At 44.2% G+C, this 24,603-nt stretch overlaps 2 protein-coding genes and 1 long non-coding RNA gene across 4 annotated transcripts; all 3 read left to right on the plus strand.

Annotated features, from left to right (window-relative positions):
- The first annotated feature begins 643 nt into the window (after positions 1–643).
- LOC122106148 (integrator complex subunit 14-like) lies at positions 644–12,035 on the plus strand. 2 transcript variants are annotated; one of them, XM_042677430.1, is made up of 6 exons: positions 644–722; positions 3,624–3,907; positions 6,432–6,539; positions 10,708–10,826; positions 11,285–11,427; positions 11,874–12,035. In XM_042677430.1, exons 2-6 carry the CDS (start codon positions 3,686–3,688, stop codon positions 11,882–11,884), a joined length of 603 nt encoding a protein of 200 aa, XP_042533364.1. In that variant the 5' UTR covers positions 644–722; positions 3,624–3,685; the 3' UTR covers positions 11,885–12,035. The 2 variants fall into 2 exon arrangements, with proteins under 2 accessions (XP_042533364.1, XP_042533363.1); XM_042677429.1 differs by lacking the exon at positions 644–722 and adding an exon at positions 738–802.
- Positions 12,036–13,380: 1,345 nt separating this feature from the next.
- On the plus strand, positions 13,381–14,220 carry LOC122106149. The gene is made up of 3 exons (XR_006147131.1): positions 13,381–13,437; positions 13,530–13,756; positions 14,049–14,220. It is a non-coding gene; the product is annotated as an uncharacterized LOC122106149 (long non-coding RNA).
- A 5,429-nt stretch (positions 14,221–19,649) lies between these two features.
- Positions 19,650–23,060, plus strand: LOC122106147 (ral guanine nucleotide dissociation stimulator-like). Its single transcript, XM_042677428.1, has 5 exons — positions 19,650–19,948; positions 20,131–20,324; positions 21,175–21,222; positions 21,646–21,871; positions 22,164–23,060. Exons 1-5 carry the CDS (start codon positions 19,781–19,783, stop codon positions 22,218–22,220), a joined length of 693 nt encoding a protein of 230 aa, XP_042533362.1. The 5' UTR covers positions 19,650–19,780; the 3' UTR covers positions 22,221–23,060.
- The last annotated feature ends 1,543 nt before the right edge of the window (positions 23,061–24,603 follow it).

Below are 24,603 nucleotides of genomic sequence, written 5' to 3' on the forward strand. Positions count from 1 at the left end.
CCATTGGTGAGTGGGGGTGTGGCTGTTCATGTTCTATGGGAGCATGTGGAATCATTTATAAAACACCAAATAGATTCCAGCTAGCCAAATGCGGATCAGGATGATGTGGTACTATGTAGTGAATTGTGAAAGAATAGGAAAAACATCTTAGATATCCAGATACATTTTCTGAATGGAGTTATGAGGGATTTCTCTGTCTGTCTGTCTGTCTGTCTCTCTGTTTGGTCGTGGAGCTTTAACTCATGTGGGCACTGTCTCTGAGCTCTTTTTTCCCAAGGCTAATGCTCTTCTACTTTGAGTCACAGCTCCCCTTCCAATTTTCTGGTGCCCTGTGTCCTGTGTCACTAGATAAAATAAACTAGTGTCTAAGGCCTTCCAGAGGGCTTTGTGTTCCTAGGGCTGTGCGAGGAAGAGGGTGGGGCCTCTCCACCCTGCCCCTAACCCCCCCCCTACCCCCCCCCCCCCCCCCCCCCCCCCCCCCCCGCGGAGAGGAGCTGGGGAGGACGCGCTCCCTAGTGGCCCAGCCGAGCCACAGCCCCGCCCCTCCCTGCCCAGCCTGAAGCCCCGCCCCTCCCACCCCTCCCGCCCCCGAAGCCGAGTCTGCTCCTCTCGGGACACCTACAGCGCCGGGCTCCCTGTGGTCCCGCGGCCCTTATAGTTCCGGTTGTGGCGCCCGGGCGGAAAGTTGAAGCAGACGGACTGTGGCCGGAGATGGGCTTGGGGTGAGTGCAGGAGGAGGCGGCGTCGGCGGCGGCTTGAGGGTCGCGTTTAATCGGTTGTAGGGATACAGGCGAAGGGTGAGGTGAGAAGAGCCGCGCAGGCCCAGCGCCCGGCCATTGCGGCCTCCCCGCGCCGGCTCTGGGGCGCCATTCCCGGGGTCCCTGCGCTCCGCGACCCGGGACTGCCAAACGCTGAGTGAACAGCCACATTTCGCCCCGTTTTAGGCCCCTCTCTCCCCCGCTTTCCTCAGGAGGGACTTCCAGGTCTCGGATTCTTTTCATTGATTTTAGAGGTTGGTTGTCGGTTGTTTGGGAGGGGGGAGGGCACCTCCCGTCGCCGTCCATATGGAAGCACATTTGCAGCCAGACGTCTGCCTGGGAGAAGGCTGACAGGTAGCTGCGGCCTCCGCGGCGGCTGGGAGACTCAGACGAGGCCCACGCTTTGAGGCTCGCCCCCTGAGGGGTTTTGTTTTGTTCTAGCGCTGGTTCTGGGGCCTTGAACTCAGGGCCTGAGCCCGTTCCTGAGCTCAAGGCTAGCGCCCTACCACTGGAGCCACACTTGCACATCCCGTTTTCTTTGGTAGGTTAATGGAGATTAAAAAAAAAAGAAAGTCTCAAGGACTAGGATTCCTGGCAGGGTTGGCTTCGACCCACCATCTTCATCTCTCAGCCTCCTGTTGATGACCAGCGTGAGCCGCTGATGCAGGCCTTAGCTGGACGGTGTTCTGTAGAGCTGCTGAGACGCTTCAATCACTTTTCTTCAAGCATCCATCCAACACCGTGTTCTGTCACACACAGAGAGAACATGACTGAGAGGTGCTGCTATGACATTTTTAACAGGGTTATGTTGAACAAACAACAACTTTAATGAGGCAGAGATGAGGGAGACAAATTTAAATTTGTCTATCAAAATAGTTAAACATTTGGGACTTCTCAGGAGTGAATTTTTTTTCTGGTTAGTCTACTGATGTGGAAAGCTGAACTCCTATTTGAAACATATCTATGTCTGTTATGAGGTTTTAAAAAAAAAACGCTTTTGCTGTTTAACCTGTGTTCCTAACCCCCTGTTTAAAACATTGTTTTCAGTCAGGTTTAATTCTAGTTACTTAGCAAGCTGAGACCTAGAGGATCACATCTCAAATCCAACCCAGATGAAATCCTAGAGATTCCCATCTTAATACTGGCACACTCACAAAATTTAAAAAAATTCTATGCACAAAAATAAAGAAATAACAAATACAGAGACCCACTAATGTGGATACAACTTGTTGATCCTCTGTTAAGAGACTATAGTGTGCCAGGCACCAGTAGCTCAAGCCTATAATCCTAGCTACTTAGGAGGCTGAGATCTGAAGAGTTAAAAGCCAGCCCAGGAGTCTGGTGCCAGTGGCTCACACTTGTAATCCTAACTACTCAGGAGGCTGAGATCTCATGATCAAGGTTCAAAGCTAGCCCAGGCAGGAAAGTCTGTGAGACTCATCTCCAATGAAGTACCAGAAAACCAGAAGAGTGGCTATTGCTCAAAGTGGTAGAACTCTAGGCTTGAGTGAAAAAGCTCAGGGACAGCGCCAGGCCCTGAGTTCAAGCTCTACCACGGAAAGGAAAGGAAAGAAGGGGAAAAGGGAAAGGGAAGGAAAGGAGAGAGAAACTGTAGTCTGTTGACACAATGAAATAGCATGTAGTTACAAATAAATGACCCAGCTAAAAAAAAATACATAACTAAGGAAAGTGGGTTACAGGACTATATGTGTATACTTCGTACAACTTCATAGTCACATTGCTTGTGTCATATACAATTGTGGAAGACTTTAGGTAGATGTAAAAACATTATACAAGGTTAATGTTCACTGTTTGTTTTTTGGAATTCACTTCAAAATGTTTAACAATAGCCAGACTGCTTGCTGGTACAATGCCCAAGCACGGATGTGTGAAATTCTAAAATTCAAATTATAAGGGAGCTGTTGGAAACTTAGAACATAGTGGTTCACAGGAGCCAAATTACATTTTATTTATATATTTATTTAATTTTACTTTGAGGCTGCTATTGGGGCTTGTATTCAGGGCTTCATGCTTTCCCTCAACTTGCTGGTTCATGACTGATGAGCAGACTGGCTCCAAAATAAAAGCCTCTGACCTTAGCTTCCTGAGTATCTAGTATTATAGGCCACCAGCATTAAGCTATAGTGTGTGTGTGTGTGTGTGTGTGTGTGTGTGTGCGCGTGCGCACGCGCGCGCAAGCACGTGCATGTGTGGGCGTGCATGTGTGCGCGTGCATTCATGCACCCCAGTATTGAGACAAACTCAGGGCCTGGGTGCTGATCCTTAGCTCCCCCCTACCCCTGCCTCCCACTCAAAGCTAGTACTCTACCACTTGAGCCACAGCTCCACTTCTGGCTTTTTGGTAGTTAATTGGAGATAAAAGTCTCACAGACTTTCCTGTCTGAGATGGCTTCAAACCATGATCCCCATATCTCAGCCTCCTGGGTAGCTAGGATTACAGTTGTGAACCACGAGTGTGTATATGTGTGTGTGTGTGTGTATCTCTCTCTCTTCCCCCCTCTATATATGTATATATACATAAATGTATATATGTAAGTATATATATATTTATATAAATAAATACATATTTTATATAAAAATTGAAAGTTGGAAGTAAGGCCTACCTTTAATGCTTTTTCCCACTGGTAATAAGGTAGCCCTTGATCCACAGGTGTAGATAGTGTGTTTTGAGTGTGTCTAGGAGTGGTCTTCCCAGTGAATTAGGCTGCTGTCTTCTTTCTCCCAGAATTCTCTGCAGATTGACCTATATAGGGGTCACCTTGCCTTATTTCTGGAAAATTGGTTACAGTTATGGTGAAAAGATATTGCTTTCCTTCTGTGACATTTCTTTTTTTTTCCCCACAGCATTTCACTATTTGTAGCTTGTTGTCTGCATTCTGACTGGGCTGGCTTAGATTCTGTTCACCATGCCAACAGTGGTGGTGATGGACGTGTCCCTCTCCATGATTCGGCCTGTGTCAGTCGAGGGGTCTGAGGAATACCAGCGGAAGCACCTTGCAGCCCATGGGTTGACAATGCTGTTTGAGCACATGGCCACAAACTACAAGCTTGAATTCACAGCATTAGTGGTTTTCTCATCGCTTTGGGAGCTGATGGTCCTCTTCACAAGAGATTATAACACCCTGCAGGTACAAAAAGGAATAAAGACCCAAGTTGGTTGGAAAGAAAGCAGTATGATAATAGTGTACTGATTTTAGACCTTAGAATTATTTAATAATAAATATACAGGCACTTAATATGCACAGCTATAAAGCATAATTCATAACCAATAGGTCCTAGGCCTTTCTTTTGTAAAGCTGTGAGGTAGAGAAAGAGGTCATGGGGGCTGGGAAGGTGGCTGACTGGTAAAGTGCTTGCCTCGCATTCATGAGGCCCTGGGTTCGATTCCTCAGCACCACATAAGCAGAGAAAGGTCATGGTCCATTTTCTGGAATTCTTAGGAAAGGTGAACATTTCAGCATACCATGCTTCAGTCCCTAAATTCAACATTTTTTGCCATTCTGCTGTTTTCTACTTTCTCATACAATTTTAAGGTAATGAAAAATAGCCCTTATTAAAACACACACACGCACAGACACACACACACACACACACACACAAATTTCTTCTAGAAAGTTCAGAATGATGCTTACTCTACAACAGATAGTATTCATTTATAGATGCCAAGATATTATTATTTTTCTTTTTCTTCTTTTTTTCTATCCTGGGGCTTGAATTCAGGACCTGGGCGTTATCCTTGAAATTTTTGCTCAAGGTTGGCACTCTACCACTTGAGCCATAGCTCCACTTCCAACTTTTTTGCTGGTTGATTAAGAGTCTCATGGACTTTCCTGCCCAAGGTGGCGTCAAATGTCGTTAGATCTCAGCCTCCTGAGTAGCTAGGATTACAGGTATGAGCTACTAGTACCCAGCTCAATGTTGTCATTTTAAAATCTTAATAGGTATTGTCTTTCAAAGATATTTTTCTGAGATAAGCCAGATGTCTTTATTTTTTTTTCAAATTCTTTATTGTGATTAAGTGATTACATAATTTCCCAAATTTCACTGTATTGCGAGATAGTGATGCTTAGTTAAAATCACAAACACATTCTGATTTCATGGGGCAAATTGTCTGTAGTGATCTATAATATTTATGAGTTCTATGAGCTAGCCAGATGTCTTTAAACCATTAATATCTCCTATAGTTCTTAGCACAGTGTCTTGGCCAGTGAGTAGACAATAAGTGTTTCTGAAATTAAACTGAGCAATTAAATAATTGTTGGGCAATTTGGAAATGCAGGCTTAATGCAGTTTGCATTCTTAGTAATTTTTTTGTTGTTGTCAGTCGTGGGCCTTGAACTCTGGGACTGAGCACTGTCCCTCAGTTCTTCAGCTCAAGGCTAGTGCTCTACCACTTGAGCTATAGCGCCACTTCCGGTTTTCTGGTGGTTTATTGGAGATAAGAGTTTCATGGACTTTCCTGCCCCTGCTGGCTTTGAACCGCAATCCTCAGATCTCAGCCTCCTGAGTAGCTAGGATTATAGGCATGAGCCACTGGTGCCCGGCTGAATTCTTACTAATTTTTATTAAAGCTTTCCTTTTATTATCTTGCATCTTTATGAGACTTAAATTTTTTTTTAATCGTACTGGTGGACTCTTGCTGGTACTGAGTCTTGAATTCAGGACCTCATGCTTGGTAGGTAGATGCTCTACCACATGAGTCATACTTCCAACCCTTTTTTGTACTGGGTATTTTCAGATTATAGTCTCAGTTTATGCCCTGGATGGTTTGGGCTTTGATCCTTCCACTTGTGCTTCCCCATGTCAGTGGGGATAACAGGTGTGTGCTACCACACCTAGTCTTTGGTTGAAATAGAGTCTTGTGAATTTTCTCCCCAGGCCAGCCTCTTAACAGCAATTTCCCAATCTCTGCCTCTCAAATAGCTAGGATTACGGGCGTAAGCCACCCCACTCTGCTTGTACTGGTTTTCTTATAAGTTATTTAGCTAAAGATTTTTTGTTGTTTAGCAGTTCTAAAATTTAGAGAATTGCAATGTAATGAATGAGGTGTAAGAGGTAAAAGCAGAAGCTCTGGAGTCAGGCCACTTCTTAAAAATTTCCTCATTTAGGGCTGGGAAGGTGGCTCAGTGGTAGAGCGCATGTCTTGCATGCCAGAGGCCCTGGGTTCGATTCCTCAGCACCACATAAGCAAAAGGAAAAAAGCTGGAAGTGGCGCTGTGGCTCAAGTGGTAGAGCGTTAGCCTTGAGCTGAAGAGCTGAGGAACAGCGCCCAGGCCCAGAGTTCAGGCCCTATGACCGGACCCCCACCCAAAAAAATTCCTCATTTAAAAGTAGGGTGAACAATGGTAGGATGATTAAATCCGTGTAAAGTGCACAGAATGGTGTTTAGGAGATTATGGTTAATGGTCCATACATTTTGGTCATTACTTTAAGCTTATTTCATTGTCCTTTACAGTTGAGGAAGTCTGTTTTGCTGTTTGTGTGTGTGTGTGTGTGTGTGTGTGTGTGTGTGTGTGTTGTCTGGAACCTATGCTTTGGGGCTTACGGAAACTCAGTGTTCGCTGTATGATACTCAGACTTCGTACAGTTTATATTGGTTTCTAATAACAAAACAGCAGAGAATAATGAGCAATTTTTTTCTCGCCCAATAAGGAAGCACTGAGTAACATGGACAATTACGACAAGACATGCCTAGAGTCCGCACTGGTTGGTGTCTGTAACATTGTTCAGCAAGACTGGGGAGGTGCGATCCCTTGCCAGGTAATGCTTAGTTTTTTTCAATGTCCTTAGTTAATATCATTAACGAGCCAGGCACTAGTGGCTCACACCTGTAACCCTAGCTACTAAGGGGGCTGAAATCCAAGGATTGCTGGTCAAAGCCAGCCCAGGCAGGAAAGTATATGAGAATCTTATCTCCAATTAACCAAAAAAGGAAAAAAAAAAGTAGAGTTATGACTCAAGTGGTAGAGTGCTAGCCTTGAGCAAAAAAAGCTCAGGGACAATGCATAGGGTCTGAGTTCAAGCTCTAGGACTGGCACCAGAAAGAAAGAAAAAAGGAAGAGAAAATATAGACCCCCCAAACTGGCCTGTAAATCTTAGGTATTCAAGAGGCTGAGATCTGAGGATCTCAATTTGAAGCTAGCTGAGGCTAGAAAGTCCGTGAGACACGTCTCCAGTTAAGTAGCAAAAAGCCAGATGTGGAGCTGTGGCTCAAGTGATGGAGCACTAGCCTTGAATGAAAAAGCTAAAAAAGGGCTAGGGAATGTGGTTTAGTGGTAGAGTGCTTGCCTAGCATGCATGAAGCCCTGGGGACGATTCCTCAATACCACATCAACAGAAAAAGCCAGAAGTGGTGCTGTGGCTCAAGTGGTAGAGTGCTAGTCTTGAGCACAGAGAGACTCAGGGACAACACCCAGACCCTGAGGTTAAGCTACTAGGAGTGCATGTACACATGCATGAGCACATGTGCAAAACATACAAATCATTAACCACTGTAGTGTTGATTTTCCTCAGGCTCTAACCGCCTACGTTATAACTCCACAAACTACATTTTACACTATTTGTACAGTTTTTAAAGAAGGCATTAAATCACTGTAATCGTATCACACGAATTTAAGTCATAATAATGTGTTCAGAAAGCAGACCTATGCCTCGAGGAAAGTGTTTTCCTGGTAAATTGATGTACTGAAAATTTATATTGTTTATATAAAGACAAAGGGCTCACAGTAGAATTTATAACTATTCACTGAAGGACGGATTATAATTTTGTGTGGTAGAATTGTAAACACGGAACAATAGTGTCTATTCTTCATTATCTCAGTGTAGCAGTTATTCAGCAAATTTCTAACCATCTCAACTGAGTTGTCTAAAAAGTGAAGAGAATCATTAAGACTTGCTCTTGTGGGACACCAGTGGCTCACACCTGTAATCCTAGCTACTCAGAAGACTAGGATTTGAGGATCTCCATTCAAAGCCAACCCAGGCAGGAAAGAGGAAACTCTCATCTCCAGTTAAACACTAAAAAGTTGGTAGTAGAGTTGTGGGCCAAATGGGAGAGTGCTAGCCTTGAGCAGAAAAAGCTAAAGGACAGTACCCAGGCCCTGAGTTCAAGCTCTAGTACCTGCATTTTTGTTTTAAATGCACAAATTCAAAATACATGGTTTGGTCTTGTCTGTGAGGATGGATGTTAAGGAGAGCAGAGAGAGAGAAAAAGAATGGTGGACAAAAACAGTCATAATATTCAATGTACATATTGAAACTGGGACTAGAAAACTTCAGATGGATAAGTTTGGAGTACATGGAAAACTGATAGAAAGGTTGACACTGATCAAAGTGTATTCTACATATCAGTTGACGTTGAATTAAAACTCTGTGGTATAAGTAGTTAAAGATAATTTTAGCCCGGGGCCAGTGGCTCACATATATAATCCAAGTTACTTAGAAGGCTGAGATCTGAGGATCCAGGTTCAAAGTCAGCCCAGCAAGAAAGTCTGTGAGGCTCTTATCTCTAATTAACCATCAGAAAACCAGAAGTGCAATTGTGACTCAAAGTGGTAGGGTGCTAGCCTTGAGCAAAAAGAGCTCAGGGATAGCACCCAGGCCCTGAGTTCAAGTACCATGACTTAAGCCAGGCATCAGGGGCTCATGCTTGTAATCCTACCTACTCAAGAGGCAGAGATCTGAAGATCATGGTTTGATTCTAGCCTGGACAGGAAAGTCTGTGAGACTTTTATCTCCAGCTAACCAGTAAAAAGGCAAAAGTAAAAAAAAAAAAAAAAAAAGGCAAAAGTAGAGGTGTGGCTCTAGTGGAAGAACACCAGTCTTGAGCAAAATAGTTCACAAATAGAGCCCAGGCCCTGAGTTCAAGCCCCAAGACCGGCACATAAACAAATAAATCACACAGTTTGCTAGATTTTCACAAGTGGAAGCATGTATGTATATCCTTACTACAATTAAGACCTAGAACATACCCATCACCCCACAAAGCTCCCTGCACATTCCTGTAGCAGTGAAAGCAAACCTGGGTGGAGCTGTTGGGCATGTGGCTTAATGGATACTTGTCCTTTGCACACAGGTCGTTCTGGTGACGGACGGCTGTCTCGGCATTGGTAGAGGGTCCCTGCAACATTCCCTAGCGACACACAATCAAAGGAGCGACAGCAACAGGTTCCCGCTGCCTTTCCCTTTCCCGTCTAAGTTATACATCATGTGCATGGCAACCCTGGAAGTTACCTGCCTTCTGCTAACTGCTTTTTAGATGGGTTAGGTAAATCCCAGGGCTCGGTTTATTTTTCAGTATATTCAATGAACACTCTTGCGTACGGTATAACATTTAGATTTGAAAAGACTTGATTTCACATGCTCTTTGACATAACAACACTCACCTCTCCAAGAGTATAGCTGGAGATGCCCATTGTGCTGATGACCATGAAGGGTTGAGATGTTCTTTTTTTTCTGTCCATTCCTCCAGAAATGTTGACAGAAGTATACTTTAGGTTTTTTTTGTTTTGGGGGGGGGCTTTTTTTGGAAGGGGGGAACATAGGTCTTTTTGTTTGTTTGTTGTGGTGCTGGTATTGGGGCTTAAAATCAAAGCCTGGATGCTGTCCCTGAGCTTTTTGCTCAAGACTAGCACTCTACCATTTTGAGCCACAGCTCCACTTCTGGCTTTTTTGGTAGTTTAGTGGAGCTGAAGATCTCACAGATTTTACTACTCAGGCTTGGCTTCAAACTGCCATCCTCAGCTCTCAACCTCCTGAGTGGCTAGGATTACAGGCATGAGCCAACAGCACCTGGCTTCTGATGTGTTTTATTAAATACTTCCTGCTTTTCCCATTGAGTCAGGAATTATTTCACTTTACCTCAGTTTTTCTCTATAAAATGCTGATAATTGATGGCTCTTGCCAAACCATGTCAGGAACAGGTTGTATGGAAGATGCTGTATGGCTACTGACTGTGGTCTCCTGAGAATCTGCAGAACTACTTATGAATGAAGTACCTCTTGTAACCTTGAGGCAGATTGCAATAGTTGAGGTAAGAAAGTCCATGAGACTCAGTATCTCCACTAAACTACCAAAAAATCTGGAAGTGGAGTTTTGCTCAAGTGGTAGAGTGCTAGCCTTGAGCAAAAAGCTCAAGGACAGCACCTAGTCTCTGGAATTGAGCCCAGGAACTGGCACACACACAGAACAATTGTTGTGCTACTTCTTTATTTGTATTTTTTTTTGGAGGGGGTCCCATCGTGAGACCTAAACTCTGGGCCTAGGCGCTGTCCCTCAGCTCTTCAGCTCAAGGCTAGCGCTCTACCACTTGAGCCACAGCACCACTTCCAGCTTTTTTCTTTTTGCTTATGTGGTGCTGAGGAATTGAACCCAGGGCCTTATGTATGCAAGGCAAGCGCTCTACCACTGAGCCACCTTCCCAGCCCCTGTAGTTACTTCCTTCTGATATTGACTGTTAAGAAAATCATCTCATGACTCAACACCCGTAATCCTAGCTACTCAGGAGGCTGAGATCTGAAGATCATGGTTCAAAGCCAGCCTGGGCAGGAAAGTCCACAAGACTCTTATCTACCAAAACTACCAAAAAAGCTGGAAGTGGAGCTGTGGCTCCACTTGAGACTTGAGTCTTGAGACTCTTATCTCCAATTAACGACTCAAAAAAACTGAAAGTAGCTCTAGGCTGAAGTGGTAGAACACTAGCTTTGAATACATAGAGGCTCAGGGACAGCATTAAAGCCCTGAGTTAAACCCCTGCAACGGACAAAAAAAAAAGTATAAGGCCTTGAGTTTAAGCCCCAGTACCAGAACCAAAAGAACAAACCAAACAAACCGTTTATTGCCCATTTTGTTACAGTGGCTGTGGCCTTGGTGTGCTGGTAGTGATGTGGTGATTTGTTCTACTTTAAAGGTGTCCTCTCTTGCTTTGTAGCTTCAGAGCACCGATTTCCTGGAATGCCTTGAATGTCTCATAGACCTCAACAATGGTGAAGGGCAAATTTTTACTATTGATGGCCCCCTGTGCTTGAAAAACGTGCAGTCTATGTTTGGGTGAGTATATGCCTTAAAGTTGTTTTTTGAGGGGAGTGGGGGCTTCTTTACAATCTGATATTATAATTTGACAACCAAGAAGAACAGTTACTGTATTATTTCTTCAGTCTAATGTTCTCCCAACTGAGCTATTTCGGCAACCTCTCAGTTACTGTATTATTTCTAACAGTGTGAGTCCATTTTCCCACAGTTGCCCGTTTCTCAGGTAAAATAAGGTGGTCATGCTTTAAAAAGACTCAGCTGTTCCCAAGTTTAACTTGCTCTGGGGTTTCTCTTTCAATTGAAATTTCCTCTAAAAACATCAAAATGTTTTCCGTTTCACAAGTAGATTTAGTTTTGGAATCAGTGCGAAGGTTTAACCAACTTTACATCTTGAAATGTTACTTTTTGTGTACAGTCCTTTTATGTGTACCACATGTGAACTTTTCCTCCCTTAACAAGTCATGATCATCTTCTAGAAAGCTGATAGACCTGGCATATACGCCTTTCCATACTGTGCTCAAGTGTGGCCACCTGACCGCTGACGTCCAGGTCTTCCCCAGGCCAGAGCCATTCATTGTAGATGAAGAAATCGATCCTATCCCAAAAGTCATTAACACAGGTAATGCATTAAAAATTCCCTCCTGGCCTTCCTCTTTTCTCTGCCCTCTTTTCACTTGTGACTTACTTTCTCCCCATCTAGGTGGGTTGGAAAGAATCTTGTATTCTCACAGGGAGGTGCTATTGTCATCAGCCCTGGATTTTTTTTTTTTTTTTTTGCTGGTCCTGGGGGCTTGAACTCAGGGCCTGGGCATTGTCCCTGAGCCTCTTTTGCTCAAGGCTAGCCCTCTATCACTTGAGCCACAGCACCACTTCAGACTTTTCTGTTTATGTGATACTGAGGAATCAAACCCAGGGCTTCATGCAGTCCACAGGAGAACCTTCTTAGGTGATTTGTCTATACTGAGATAATGCTTTCTGCATAGATTTCAATCCACTCTATCACAATTACTCATTTGGAAGTGTTCTCATTATCATCATTTTTTCTGATTCTTTTTCCCACCTTAGTGTGCCAATGAGTCAGGCCTGACCCTGAATGTGCCATGCAATATATAGAGCCCAGAGGCAGGCCTGCTGGACATGCTGGTGATGAACCTGGTCCCTGTCTACCAGAAAGGCGATCTCTTCTATGTTGGAAACTTCCTCCACAATTATAGACAGTGGGGGACAATGGAGCAAATGCTGGATATTGTGTTTAAAAAGTGAGTGTTCCTCCTTCCTTCGCATCTTGGTCTGTTCAGTCCCTCCTTGCTGAGTTGTGGAATACTTGGCACCCCTCTGAACCTGTTGATTTCATGGGGGTCTTCTCACAGGAGCTTGGCATGAGACAAAGAAGTGCACCCCCTGCCAACTTTCTTTTTTTTTTTTTTTTTTGTCGGTCATGGGGCTTGAACTCTGGGCCTGAGTGCTGTCCCTCAGCTCTTCAGTTCAAGGCGAGCGCTCTACCACTTGAGCTACAGCGCGACTTCCCCTGCCTACTTTCTTAGTAGTGGTCTGCCCAGGACATTTCCCAGAAAAGCTACTGGAACCTCAGAAGCTTGCTTACTGAGGGGCTGTTATTACAGGCATGTGCCACTGGCACCCAACTTCTGCCCTCACCTAGGTGAGGTGCTAGGAAATCACATTTCCCATGAGTAAATAAGGTTTCATTGGGAATTGGATATCTGTGAATAATGTAGACCCAGGAAAGGCTGGGGTGTGGGGGAGGCAGGTGAACTGGAGGTGGAATCACCTCAGAGACCTCAGGGAGGGATTATGTTGCCTTTACATATTTATAACCCCTGAAGCTTTTATGATTTTGTGTGTGTGCCAGTCCTGAAACCTGAACTCAGGGCCTGATTGCTGTTTCTTTGGTGCTCAGAGATACCACTACAGCCTTTGAACCATAGGTGCTATTCTGGTCTTTTAAAAATTAGTTCTTTAGACTTTCACTGACTAATGTCTGATCAGACTGTGCACCTGAGATCTCATGTTCCTGTTGAGCTAGAATTTGAGGTATTAGCCACTGGCACATTTTCCTTGGACCAAATATATATACCTCTCATAGAAGAATTTTCACTGAACTGTATAGACATATCTCACTTGTTTATGTGTCAGATTCCATTCCCATCTGGGAATGAGCCCATCCCATATATGTCCTGTTTGGGCAAAAAGGAGAAGCTGAGAGGTGACTTCCTCCTGTCCTCCCATAGGTACAGATTCCCGGGCCGTAACTCCCAGGAAGATGAACAAGTAAAGAAGTAAGTGGACTGTGGCACAAAGAAAAGGACCCTTTGTTCAAAATGGTATCTTTGAGGCTGCTGATTCAAAGTGCAGATTTCTCATTTGCACACCACTTGTGCTTTTCACTAGGGGGCACAGGCTTGGGATTGGAGTGGTGGCAGAAGAGACAGCTGTGGTGTGGTTGTGGACTCTCAGGGATGACAGGGAGGGCTGTGTGTACAAAATCAGTTCCTTCTTGTTACCTATCACAGTGAGAATATTGGAGAATTATCTTTCAGAAGCTTCTAGTCGTGGCTGGTGAAGATCACTCTGCCTGTAGGAGTCTCCTCCTGCTTCCCAACATGCAAGTGTGCGTATAGCAGTCCTTGCAGAAAGGGGCTATGGGAGGCCCAGGATAGGGAGGGCAGGCACTCACTCTTCTTGTCACCAATCTGCCCACAGCACCCTTTGTTCCGTCTTCACCATGTGGATGGACTGCTATCCTGCTGATTTCTGAGAGCCCCAGAACCGACACCCAGTGAAAGAACTTACCAACTATGCCATGCTCCACATGCGCTCCTCGGACCTGCTCCTCCACCTCCACATTCTTCTGGATGAGCTGGAGGAGACTGGGAAGAATGAGACCAAGACACAGAGGAAGAAGTCCCTGTGTGGTCACCTCAGAGCATGTGAGTAGGGATGGCGCCTGGGCCTCTAGGGGTGGTCCTAATTGCCTGAGAGCCCTTACTACCCCCCTGGTTGTAAGAATATCTTTGTATGATACTCTGGGCCAGGCAGTGTTTGTTCTATTGGTGAAAGGAGTTGAGCTTAGCCACTCTTTGGAAATACCTTGCCTTCTCATCAGTGTTCAGTCCAAAGTAAACTTGTACAGCTTCCTCCATTAGAGCCTCATGGAAATTGAACTCTATCTTAACATCCAGAATCCACTGTCAAACTCCTTTACCTATTTCTCTTTCTCAGGCTTTGGCCACCATAGAGCAGCTTCTCCTGACCTGCCAAGAAAGAAGCCCTCGGTGATGGTCAGGGATGGTGATGGATGGAGATCTGGAGCCATCACTGGACTCCACAAAGCATGTGCATGTAGAGGGGTTGCATGCATTTGCAGTGAGGCCCCAACGGGTTGTGAGTCCTGTGGATATGCCACTGGTTCTGAACCCCATATGTGACAGAAATGAAAGAAAGAAGAAGGTAATAGTGATTGTCTTCCTCTGACTTTCACAGGCAGCCCAGATCAGCTCATAAAGGGTCAAATCAGCACTTCTCCTGGTGTGCTGGAGGGAGTAGCACATGTGGGGCTGATGGAAAATGTCCCCAGTCTGTGTTCAGGGGAACCAATGAGTGAGGTCCAAACGTTAGATTCAGTTCCGGAAAGTGAATCTGTCCTCACAGAACATCTGGACAAATCTGTCCTGCTGCAGGAGAGCCAATCTCCAACTCAGAAATTAGCATCTGCCTTCCTCTCAACTCCAGGAGCAAATCCTATCTTTCATGAGGAGGTATATCCCTTGGAGGATTCTGAGTTAGAATTTATGTCTGAAGGCAACTTAGAAGATGACCTAGACTTAGAGCTTCCCTCCCCTCTCCCTGGGGATATCTCTCTTTTTCTTTTTGTCCTGATTGTTGTAAAATGTTCATTCTTTTTATTCTTCTAAATTTATTAAGATGTATGTTTATGTTGTACAATTTATGGATCCTAAATACTGTGGGTTTTTTAATGTACATTCTGGTGTCCCAGACACATGTGTCCTGAGTAAGGGCAAAAGACAGAGTGACCTGGAGCTGTCCAAGAGCACTACCTGGCTATAGAGGGAAGTGTTCAGTGCACTGTGAGGGGCAAGGAACCCAGCCCATGCCTGCATGGGGTGATCAGGCCACTACTAAAGCTCTAGGACATAGCAAACCAGATGTCCTTGAAAGTTGTTCTGTCAGACTAAATAAATGTACTAAATGGGGGACTTTCTTCCATTAGTGAAGTCAAGTCAGTACGCACCCCCATTTTCCTCTGTGCAAATATGTAAGAACATTTCACCTCAAAATAACATCAAAAAGCTACTTTGAGGGAAAAGTATTTGACAAAATACATGGGAAATAGGTAAAAGCCATCATCAATAGAAGAAAGAAAACTTAGAGGGACAAAGACATGCCAGGTATCCTGGCCCATCTCAATAATTCTAGTTTCAAGAGTGCTCTATACTTCCTCTGGATGGAGCTTCAAATCAGCCCCTGTAGACAAATCTGAAAGACTTATCCAATGAGCCAGCAAAAGTCAGGAAGTCCTAGCATGGCTGAAGTTACATGTTTCAGAATGGAACAAAAAGTAAGCAAGAGCTCAATGTCCTGAGTTCAAATTCCACTACTGGCACAAAAGATGAAGACATCTAGACATGAAATGTGGGCAATGGTAGCTTTAAACCATGGAAATAGAAAAACATACAAATGGGAAAATTACATATTTAAGCAAAAAGGCCAGACTTACAAACCATTGGTGAGTAGGTGTGGGCCTGTTCATGTTCTATGGGAGCGTGTAGAATGATTTATGAAACTCCAAATAGATTCTAGTTAGCCAAATGTGGATCAGGATGATGTGGTACTATGTAGTGAACTGTGGAAGAATAGGAAATACATCTTAGATATCCATATTCACTTTCTAATTGGAGTGGTAAGGGATTTCTCAGTCTTCCTGTCTGTTTTCTTGTGTTTGTCTTTCTGTCTCTGTCTGTCTCTGTTTCTGTCTGTCTCTGTCTCTGTCTGTCTCTGCCTCTGCCTCTGTCTCTGTCTCTGTCTCTCTCTGTCTCTCTCTGTCACTTTCTGTCTCTCTCTCTCTCTCTCTCTCTCTCTCTCTTCCTCTCTTCTGTTTTGTTGTGGAGCTTGAACTCATGTTGTGGGACCTGTCTTTGAGCTTTTTTTTGCACAAGGCTAAAGCTCTTCAACTTAGAGTCACAGCTCCCCTTCCAGTTTTCTAGTGGTTAATTGGACAGAAGAGGACTTTCTTGACAGATATGGCTATGAACTATGATCCTCCCATTTAGACTCCTGACTAGCTAGCAGTACAGGCATGATCCACAGTGTCCAGTCAGGGAATCTCTTTGTGTGTGTGTGTTAGATCTTGCCTCCCTCCTCTCTGGACAAATGCCTGTTTTACTATTTATTGTTTTAACAGTATTGAAATGTCCATGTTTACATGATGTTGTAAAATTCTTGAATACAAAATACTCTGGTCTTTTCTACCTCCAATCTAATATCCTGGGCACATGGGGCCTGATTGGGAGGAAGCAGAGTGTGCTGGATCTGGGGAACAAATCTGCTGGATTTACAAGGAACTGGTGACTAGAGGGAGCCACAAGGAATGCAGGCAGTGGAGGATGCAGCCTCTGCCGAGATAGGACCCTTGATGCTGAGAGACAAAAGCTCTGTGTTATATCAGAACAGGTGTCTTTGAAAACTTGTCCCACTTGAATCTCAAGCCCCCACCTCTTACTAGGGATAACTTCCCCTTCCCAGCTAGTCGGGTAAATGTGTTGATGTTTGAAGCTCTCTGCCAACCATGAACAATTCTGCACTGTGCAAATATAGAACATATAAATTTTAAAAGCTAGAATTAAATATTTGGTGCTGTTTTATGCTCTTAAGATGTTCCTTTCGTTGGGTTTTCATGAAGATTTTCTAAGTCTGCATGAGGGTGGATATGGACTGTAAGTTATCAAGATGACACAATAAGAGACTCATGCCTGCATTTGGAGAATGGTCTGGAAATGAGCTTGCTGCACATATTAGCTTACTTGGGCTAGGCATTTTTCTCTGTAAGAAGTCATTTTGGCTGCCTTTTCCCGTTCATTATATCAGAAGCTACAACCTCTAACATGTAAATAGATGTACTTTTATGTAACATTTAAGAAAATCTGAGGGAATATTTAACAGTATTTGGAAAAGGGTGTCATTTGTGGTAGTCAAAAACTTAAATTCTAACCATGTTCGCATTGTTCTACACAAATAGATCAATGTGTCTCTGTATACCAGGTGAGGAACAGTTCTTAGTCTCCCTGTCTTGAGGCACACATTCTGAGAATCCTTGAATTTCATCTGCTCTCTATCCCAGGACAATAGATTCTGAGAGGAGGCCTGGGCCCTGCAGTGTGGCAGAGGTGCATGTGCAGAGGGAACATGTCTGGTTGGCATGCTGGAGTGGGAAATCCAGAAACTCTGGCAATCACCAGTTCAGTGAAGAGGACTGAGGGTTTAGGAAGGGACCGAGTGAAGAGTGCGTGGTGTAGGTGGTGTGTGTACAGAATGGTGGTGCTTGAACTTAAAAGCTGGCCACTGTCTCTGAGTTCTTTCACTCAAGGCTAGCCCTCTACCACTTTGAGCTACAGCTGGAGATAATCTGATAGCATTTCCTGACCTGGCTGGCTTTGAACCATGATCCTCAGATCTCAGCCTCCTGACTAGCAAAGAATACAGGCCTGAGCCAGAGACACTGATCCATATCATTTTTGTGTGTAGACTATTGGTGGTAAAGAAGACTCATTTATTCAAGAACTAAAAAACGACTAACAAAGGAGATTGTTGATGAAAATCTGCATGTCTAACAGAAGACTTGGGTAACATTGTGACAGAAAAGGCTAAATTCCAAAATTGGGATTATTTTCTGTGTTCACTACATACATCACTTACATATTATATATAAAATAATATATATAAATATAGAATATACTACATGATAATACATATATTTGAATGTATTTTATAGGAGGACTAGGATATGACATTGTGGGTCTCGAATATGTTGTTTCACAAAACATTAATGTAAAAGACATTATTGGGGAATTCAGTGATATACCATTGATTCCCATATATTGTGTAGGCATATATGTCTCAAGTCAACATAGTTAAATTCGCCAAATGCTGTTGCAAAAAGGGGTCATATGCTGGACACTGGTGGCCCATGCCTATAATCCTAGCTACTCCAGAGGCTGAGATCTGAGGATCACAGCGGAAAGTCAGCCAGGCAGGAACATCCATGAGACTCTGATCTCCCAATAAGCAACCAGAAAACCAGAAGTGGTACTGTGCCTCAAGGTGGTAAAGCCCTAGCTTTGAGCTGAAAAGCTGAGGGACAGGGTCCAGGCCCAGAGTTCAAGCCCAACAAACAATCCCCCATCCCCCCAAAAATGTGCGATGGCAGGTAATGAGCTGTTCATATATAGCTCAGGCCTGTGATCCCAATTAATCAGGAAACTTGGTTCTGAGTTTCAGAGGTTCTATCCTCAGGGCACTAAGTTTTGAGAGAAGACTTGAGCCTCTCAAGGGACACAAAGAGACATGTGCAGTGGAGGATGGCTTGTGTCTGTGCTTGGATGGGAAATCCAGAAACTGAACAGCCATTGCCACAGTTGAGGAAAGATGAGGCTGAAGAGGAGCAATGTCCATGCTGGGTAGGAAAGTTCCATGAATCTCTCATTTCCAGCTCACTACAAAAAGCTCAAATTGGACCTGTGTCTCAGGTGGTAAAGCACTAGTTTTGAGGAAAATTGCTCAGGGATAAGGCAAAGGGTCCAAGATCAGAAATGCACACACACACACACACACACACACACACACACAGGCACAGAACCCACAGTAAATATTGTATTTTCAATTCCTATGCAGAGACTGGACAACAGCTCAGCAATGTGTGAAATTCTTCCCGTTTGTGTTGAGGGAGGAGGATAGATCATGGGACACAGAAGCAAAGACTTCAGAGGCAAATGACTATATAAACGATTAGCTTGTAAGACGTAAAGGAGCAGTTTTCTACCTTAAATACTACATTCCTTCAAAGCTATAGTAAAACAAATCCTAGTCATCATAAAAAGACAATGCAGCAGCTCTTCCTTTCTCTGCTTGCCTCCATGAAATATTTCAAGTATAAAAAATAATTTTCTCACTTCCAAAAATGGACACCTGTGGCTGGGAAGGTGGCTCAGTGGTAGAGTGCTTGCCTAGCATGCCTTGCATGAAGACCTGGGTTCAATTCCTCAGTACCACATACACAGAAAAAGCCAAAGTGGTGCTGTGGCTCAAGTGGTAGAGTGCTAGGCTTGAGCAAAAGAGCTCAGGGGAGTGCCCAGGCTGAAGTGAAGCCACAGAAATGGCCAAAAAAATAGACACCTGTAATAAAGGCTGATTATATATGTAATGTATGTTTTCCAAGATTCCTTTCAATTTCCCATCTCTAAGTATTTGCATTGGCTCCAGATGACACCAGAGAGGGGTTCCAAGGACAAACAGATTAGGCTACAGAAAGTAAACAATGACCTAGGATGTTGATGTCAAAATATGTGCCAGAAGGATGTGGCAGTCACAGAAGGCCTTGAGAGGCAAAGTAATTTGAGCCTGATTAGAGGAATAGTGACAGATATGCCATGAATGTGACCTAGGAGTGACTCCTGGAAGCAGAGAACATGCCAGAACCTAGGGCTAGCAGATTAGGATTGGACAAACAGGGTGTGCTGTTAACTCTGTCTACATGTACACTTAGCCATATGGGGGGGGGGGTATTTTTTGGGTAAGGAAGGGGCAGAGGTCATTGGGCCCTGACAGGTGACCCTGCCTCCTTCACAATGGAATAGAACATGGAACCCTGATAGCAGGCCACGGTAACTCACAGTTGGCTCAAGCCAGCTCACTTGGCCTGTGACTCAGGAACCAGAAACATGTTCTTGTGCTGTATTTGCAGGTCTCGAGACTCTGGTCTCAGCCAAGAGAAGTATGGGTGCCTCAGTCAAAGCTGTAGACACTGGATCAGTGGCAAGCCACGAACCAACCATCTCAGAGATTTGTCCAAAAAGAAACCTAGGAAATCACAAGGCAACTCAGGCAAGGTATACTCATGATAGAAAACCTACTTAACCCTAATCTGGTCCACAGTAGAACCTTCTTATGTGATTTGGGTTTACTGAGATAATACTGTCTGCATAGTTTTCAATCCACTCTATCACAATTTCTCGTTTGGAAGTGGTCTCATTTCCATGGTTTTTTTTTCTGATTCTTTGTCTCGCCTTAGTGTGCTAATGTGTCAGCCCTGACCCTGAATGTGCCATGCGATATATGGAGCCCGGAGGCAGGCCTGCTGGGCATGCTGGTGATGAACCTGGTCCCTGCCTACCAGAAAGGCGATCTCTTCTATGTTGGAAACTTCCTCCACAATTATAGACAGTGGGGGACAATGGAGCAAGTGCTGGATATTGTGTTCAAAAAGTGAGTGTTCCCCCTTCAAAACTGGGACAGTTCAGCTATTCCTGGCTGAGTTGTGGAATACTTGGCACCCCTCTGAACCTGTTGATTTCATGGGGGTCTTCTCACAGGAGCTTGGCATGAGACAAAGAAGTGCATACCCTGCGTAGTTTCTTAGTAGCGGTCTGCCCAGGACATTTCCCAGAAAAGCTACTGGAACCTCAGAAGCTTGCTTACTGAGGGGCTAGGATTACAAGCAGGTGCCAGAGGCACACAACTTCTGCCCTCACCTAGGTGAGGTTCTAGGAAATCACATTTCCCATGAGTAAATAAGGTTTCATTGGGAATTGGATGTCTGTGAATAATGTAGACCCAGGAAAGGCTGGGGTGTGGGGGAGGCGGGTGAACTGGAGGCTGAATCAACTCAGAGATTTCAAGGAGGGATTATGTTGGCTTTACATATTATAACCCCTGAAGCTTTTATGTTTTTGTGTGTGTGTTAGTCCTTCCACCTAAACTCAGCGTCTTGGTGCTGTTTCTTTGGTGCTCAGAGCTACCACTACAGCATTTGAACCATAGGTACAATTCTGGCCTTTTAAAAATTAATGTCCTTAGACTTTTACTGACTAATGTCTGATCAGACTGTGCACCTGAGATCTCATGCTCCTGATTAGATAGGATTAGAGGCATGAGCACTGTCACATTTACCTTGGACCAATGCATATAAGTCTCTTAGCAGAATTTTCACTGAACTGTATCTCACTTATTTATGTGTCAGATTGCATTCCCGTCTGGGAATGAGCCCATCCCATATGTGTTCTGTGTGGGCACAAAAGGAGAAGCTGAGAGGTGACTTCCTCCTGTCCTCCCATAGGTACAGATTCCCGGGCCGTAACTCCCAGGAAGATGAACAAGTAAAGAAGTAAGTGGACTGTGGCACAAAGAAAAGGCCCCTTGGTTTAAAATGGTATTTTTGAGGCTTCTGATTCAAAGTGCAGATTTCTCATTTGCACATCACTTGTGCTTTCCACTAGGGGCAGAGGCTTGGGATTGGAGTGGTGGCAGAGGACACAGCTGTGGTGTGGTTGAGGACTCTCAGGGATGACAGGGAGGGCTGTGTGTACAAAATCAGTTCCTTCTTGTTACCTATCACAGTGAGAATATTGGAGAATTATCTTTCAGAAGCTTCTACACGTGGGTGGTGAAGATCAGCCTGCTTGCGGGAGTCTCCTCCTGCTTCCCAACATGCAAGTGTGCATACAGCAGTCCTTGCAGAAAGGGGCTATGGGAGGCCCAGGATAGGGAGGGCAGGCACTCACTCTTCTTGTCACTAATCTGCCCACAGCACCCTTTGTTCCATCTTCATCATGTGGATGGACTGCTACCCTGCAGATTTCCGAGAGCCCCTGAACCGACACCCGTTGAAAGAACTTACCCACTATGCCATGCTCCACATCCCTCCTCAGATCTGGTCCTCCATTTCCACATTCATCTGGATGAGCTGGAGGAGACCGGGAAGAAGGAGACCAAGAAACAGAGGAAGAAGTCCCTGTGTGGTCACCTCAGAGCTTGTGAGTAGGGATGGCGCCTGGGCCTCTAGGGATGATCCTAATTGCCTGAGAGCCCTTATTACCTCCCAGGTTGTAAGAATGTCTTTTTATGATACTATCTGCCAGGCAGTATTGGTTCTATTTGTGAAAGCACTTGCGCTTAGCCACTCTTGGGAAAGACCTTACCTTCTTATCAGTGTTCAGTCCAAAGTAAACTTGTACAGCTTCCTCCATTAGAGCCTCATGGAAATTGAACTCCACCTTAACATCCAGAATCCACTGTCAAACTCCTTTACCTATTTCTCTTTCTCAGGTTTTGGCTGCCATAGAGCAGCTTCTCCTGACCTGCCAAGAAAGTTGCCCTTGGTGATGTCAGGGATGGTGATGGATGGAGATCTGGAGCCATCACTGGACTCCACAAAGCATGTGCATGTAGAGGGGTTGGATGCATTTGCAGTCAGGCCCCAAAAGGTTGTGAGTCCTGTGGATAAGACACTGGTTCTGAACCCCACATGTGACAGAGCTGAACTTGTAGGGACCCCAAAGAAAGAAGAAAGTAATAGTGATTGTCTTCCTCTGACTTTCACAGGCGGCCCAGATCAGCTCATAAAGGGTCAAATCAGCACTCCTCCTGGTGTGCTGGAGGGAGTAGCACACGTGGGGCTGATGGAAAATGTCCCCAGTCTGTGTTCAGGGGAACCAATAAGTGAGGTCCCAAAGTTAGATGCAGCTCAGGAAAGTGAATCGGTCCTCAAAAAATATGTGGACAAATCAGTCCTGCTGCAGCAGAACCAATCTCCAACAGAGAAATTAGAATCTGCCTCTCTGGCAATTGCAGGAGCAACTCCAATCTTTCATGAGGAGGTAGATCCCTTGGAGGATTCTGAGGCAGAATTTATGTTTGAAGGCAAATTAGAAGCCAACCTAGACTTAGAGCTTCCCTCCCCTCTCCCTGGGTATATCTGTCTTTTTCTTTTTGTCCTGATTGTTGTAAAATGTTCATTCTTTTTATTCTTCTAAATTTATTAAATATATATGTTTATGTTTTACAATTTATGGAGGCTAAATGCTGTGGTTTGTTTTCTTATACATTCTGATGTCCCAGACACATGAGTCCTGAGTAAAGGCAAAATAGTGACCTGGAGCTGTCCAAGAGCACTTACTGGCTATGAAGGGAACTGTTCAGTGCACTGTAGGGGCAAGGAACCCAACCCATGCTTGCATGGGGTGATCAGGCCATTACTAAAGTTCTAGGACACAGCAAACCAGATGTCCTTTAAAGTTGTTCTGTCTATTGAGACTTATGCCAGACTAAATGTTCTGTATGTGGGACTTTCTTCCATTAGTGAATTCAAGTCTGTACGCACACCCATTTTGCTCTGTGCAAATATGTAAGGACATTTCACCTCAAAATACCACCAAAATGTTACTTTGAGGGAAAAGTATTTGACAAAATACATAGGAAATCGGTAATAGCCATCATCAATAGAAGACAGAAGATTTAGCCAGAGGGACAAAGACATGCCAGGTGTCCTGGCCCATCTCAATAATTGTAGCTTCAAGAATGCCCTATACTTCGTCAAGGTTCAAATCAGCCCCTGTAGACAAATCTGAAAGACTTATCCAATGAGCCAGCAAAAGTCAGGAACTCATAGCATGGTTGAAGTTACATGTTTAAGCATGGAACAAAAAGTGAGCAGGAGCTTAAGGCCCTGAGTTCAAATTCCACTACTGGCACAAAAGATGAAGACGTCTAGACATGAAATGTGGGGAATGGTAGCTTTAAACCATGAAAACAGAAAAACATACAAATGGGAATATTACATATTTAAGCAAAAAGGTCAGACTCATAATAAACCATTGGTGAGTAGGTGTGGGCCTGTTTATGTTCTATGGGAGCATGTGGAATAATTTATGAAACACCAAATAGATTCCAAGTAGCCAAATGTGGATCAGGATGAGGTGGTACTATGTAGTGAATTGTGGAAGAATAGGATATACATCTTAGATATCCATATACATTTTTCTAAATGGAGTTGTCAGTGATTTCTCAGTCTTCCTGTCTGTCTTTCTGTGTTTGTCTGTCTCTGTCTCTCTTTCTGTCAATCTCTGTCTGTTTCTGTCTCTCTCTGTGTGTCTCTGTCTCTTTTTCTGTCTCTGTCTCTGTCTCTCTCTCTCGCCTTTCCTCTCTCTGTTTGGTTGTGGAGCTGGAACTCATGTTGTGGACACTGTCTCTGAGCTTTTTTTGCACAAGGCTAATGCTCTTCCACTTACAGTCACAGCTGCCCTTCCATTTTTTGGTGCTTAATTGGAGAGAAGAGTCTCATGGACTTTCCTGCCTGATCTGGCTTTGAACCATGATCCTCGGATTTAGCCTCCTGACTAGCTAGCAGTACAGGCGAGATCCACAGCATGCAGTCAGGAATCTTTTTTAGACTTGATTTTCTAAGAAATCACATAAATGGTTCATAGCAAAGGTTTGAAGTGTGACTTCAATGTGACAAGAAAAGAATTTTGTCAGCCTGAGACAATTAAAGATCCTGGAGTGTTGTTTGTTGTTGTTTGAGTCTGGAACCCAGACATATACAAGCTACTGAAGTACTACGCAATTAGCTTTACAATCTGAGTCTAGGGATTCAAGTTTATATAAAATGTGAGCTCTCCATCATGCATACCTCCGAGATATGGTACATGACTTCTGCATTTCTACTGGTGTTTCAAGAACTATTCTATTTATATAATTGTTATTTTGT

Source organism: Dipodomys spectabilis, unplaced genomic scaffold, assembly GCF_019054845.1.
Source record: "Dipodomys spectabilis isolate Male_0828 unplaced genomic scaffold, ASM1905484v1 ptg000039l, whole genome shotgun sequence".
Taxonomy (NCBI): Eukaryota; Metazoa; Chordata; class Mammalia; order Rodentia; family Heteromyidae; genus Dipodomys; species Dipodomys spectabilis.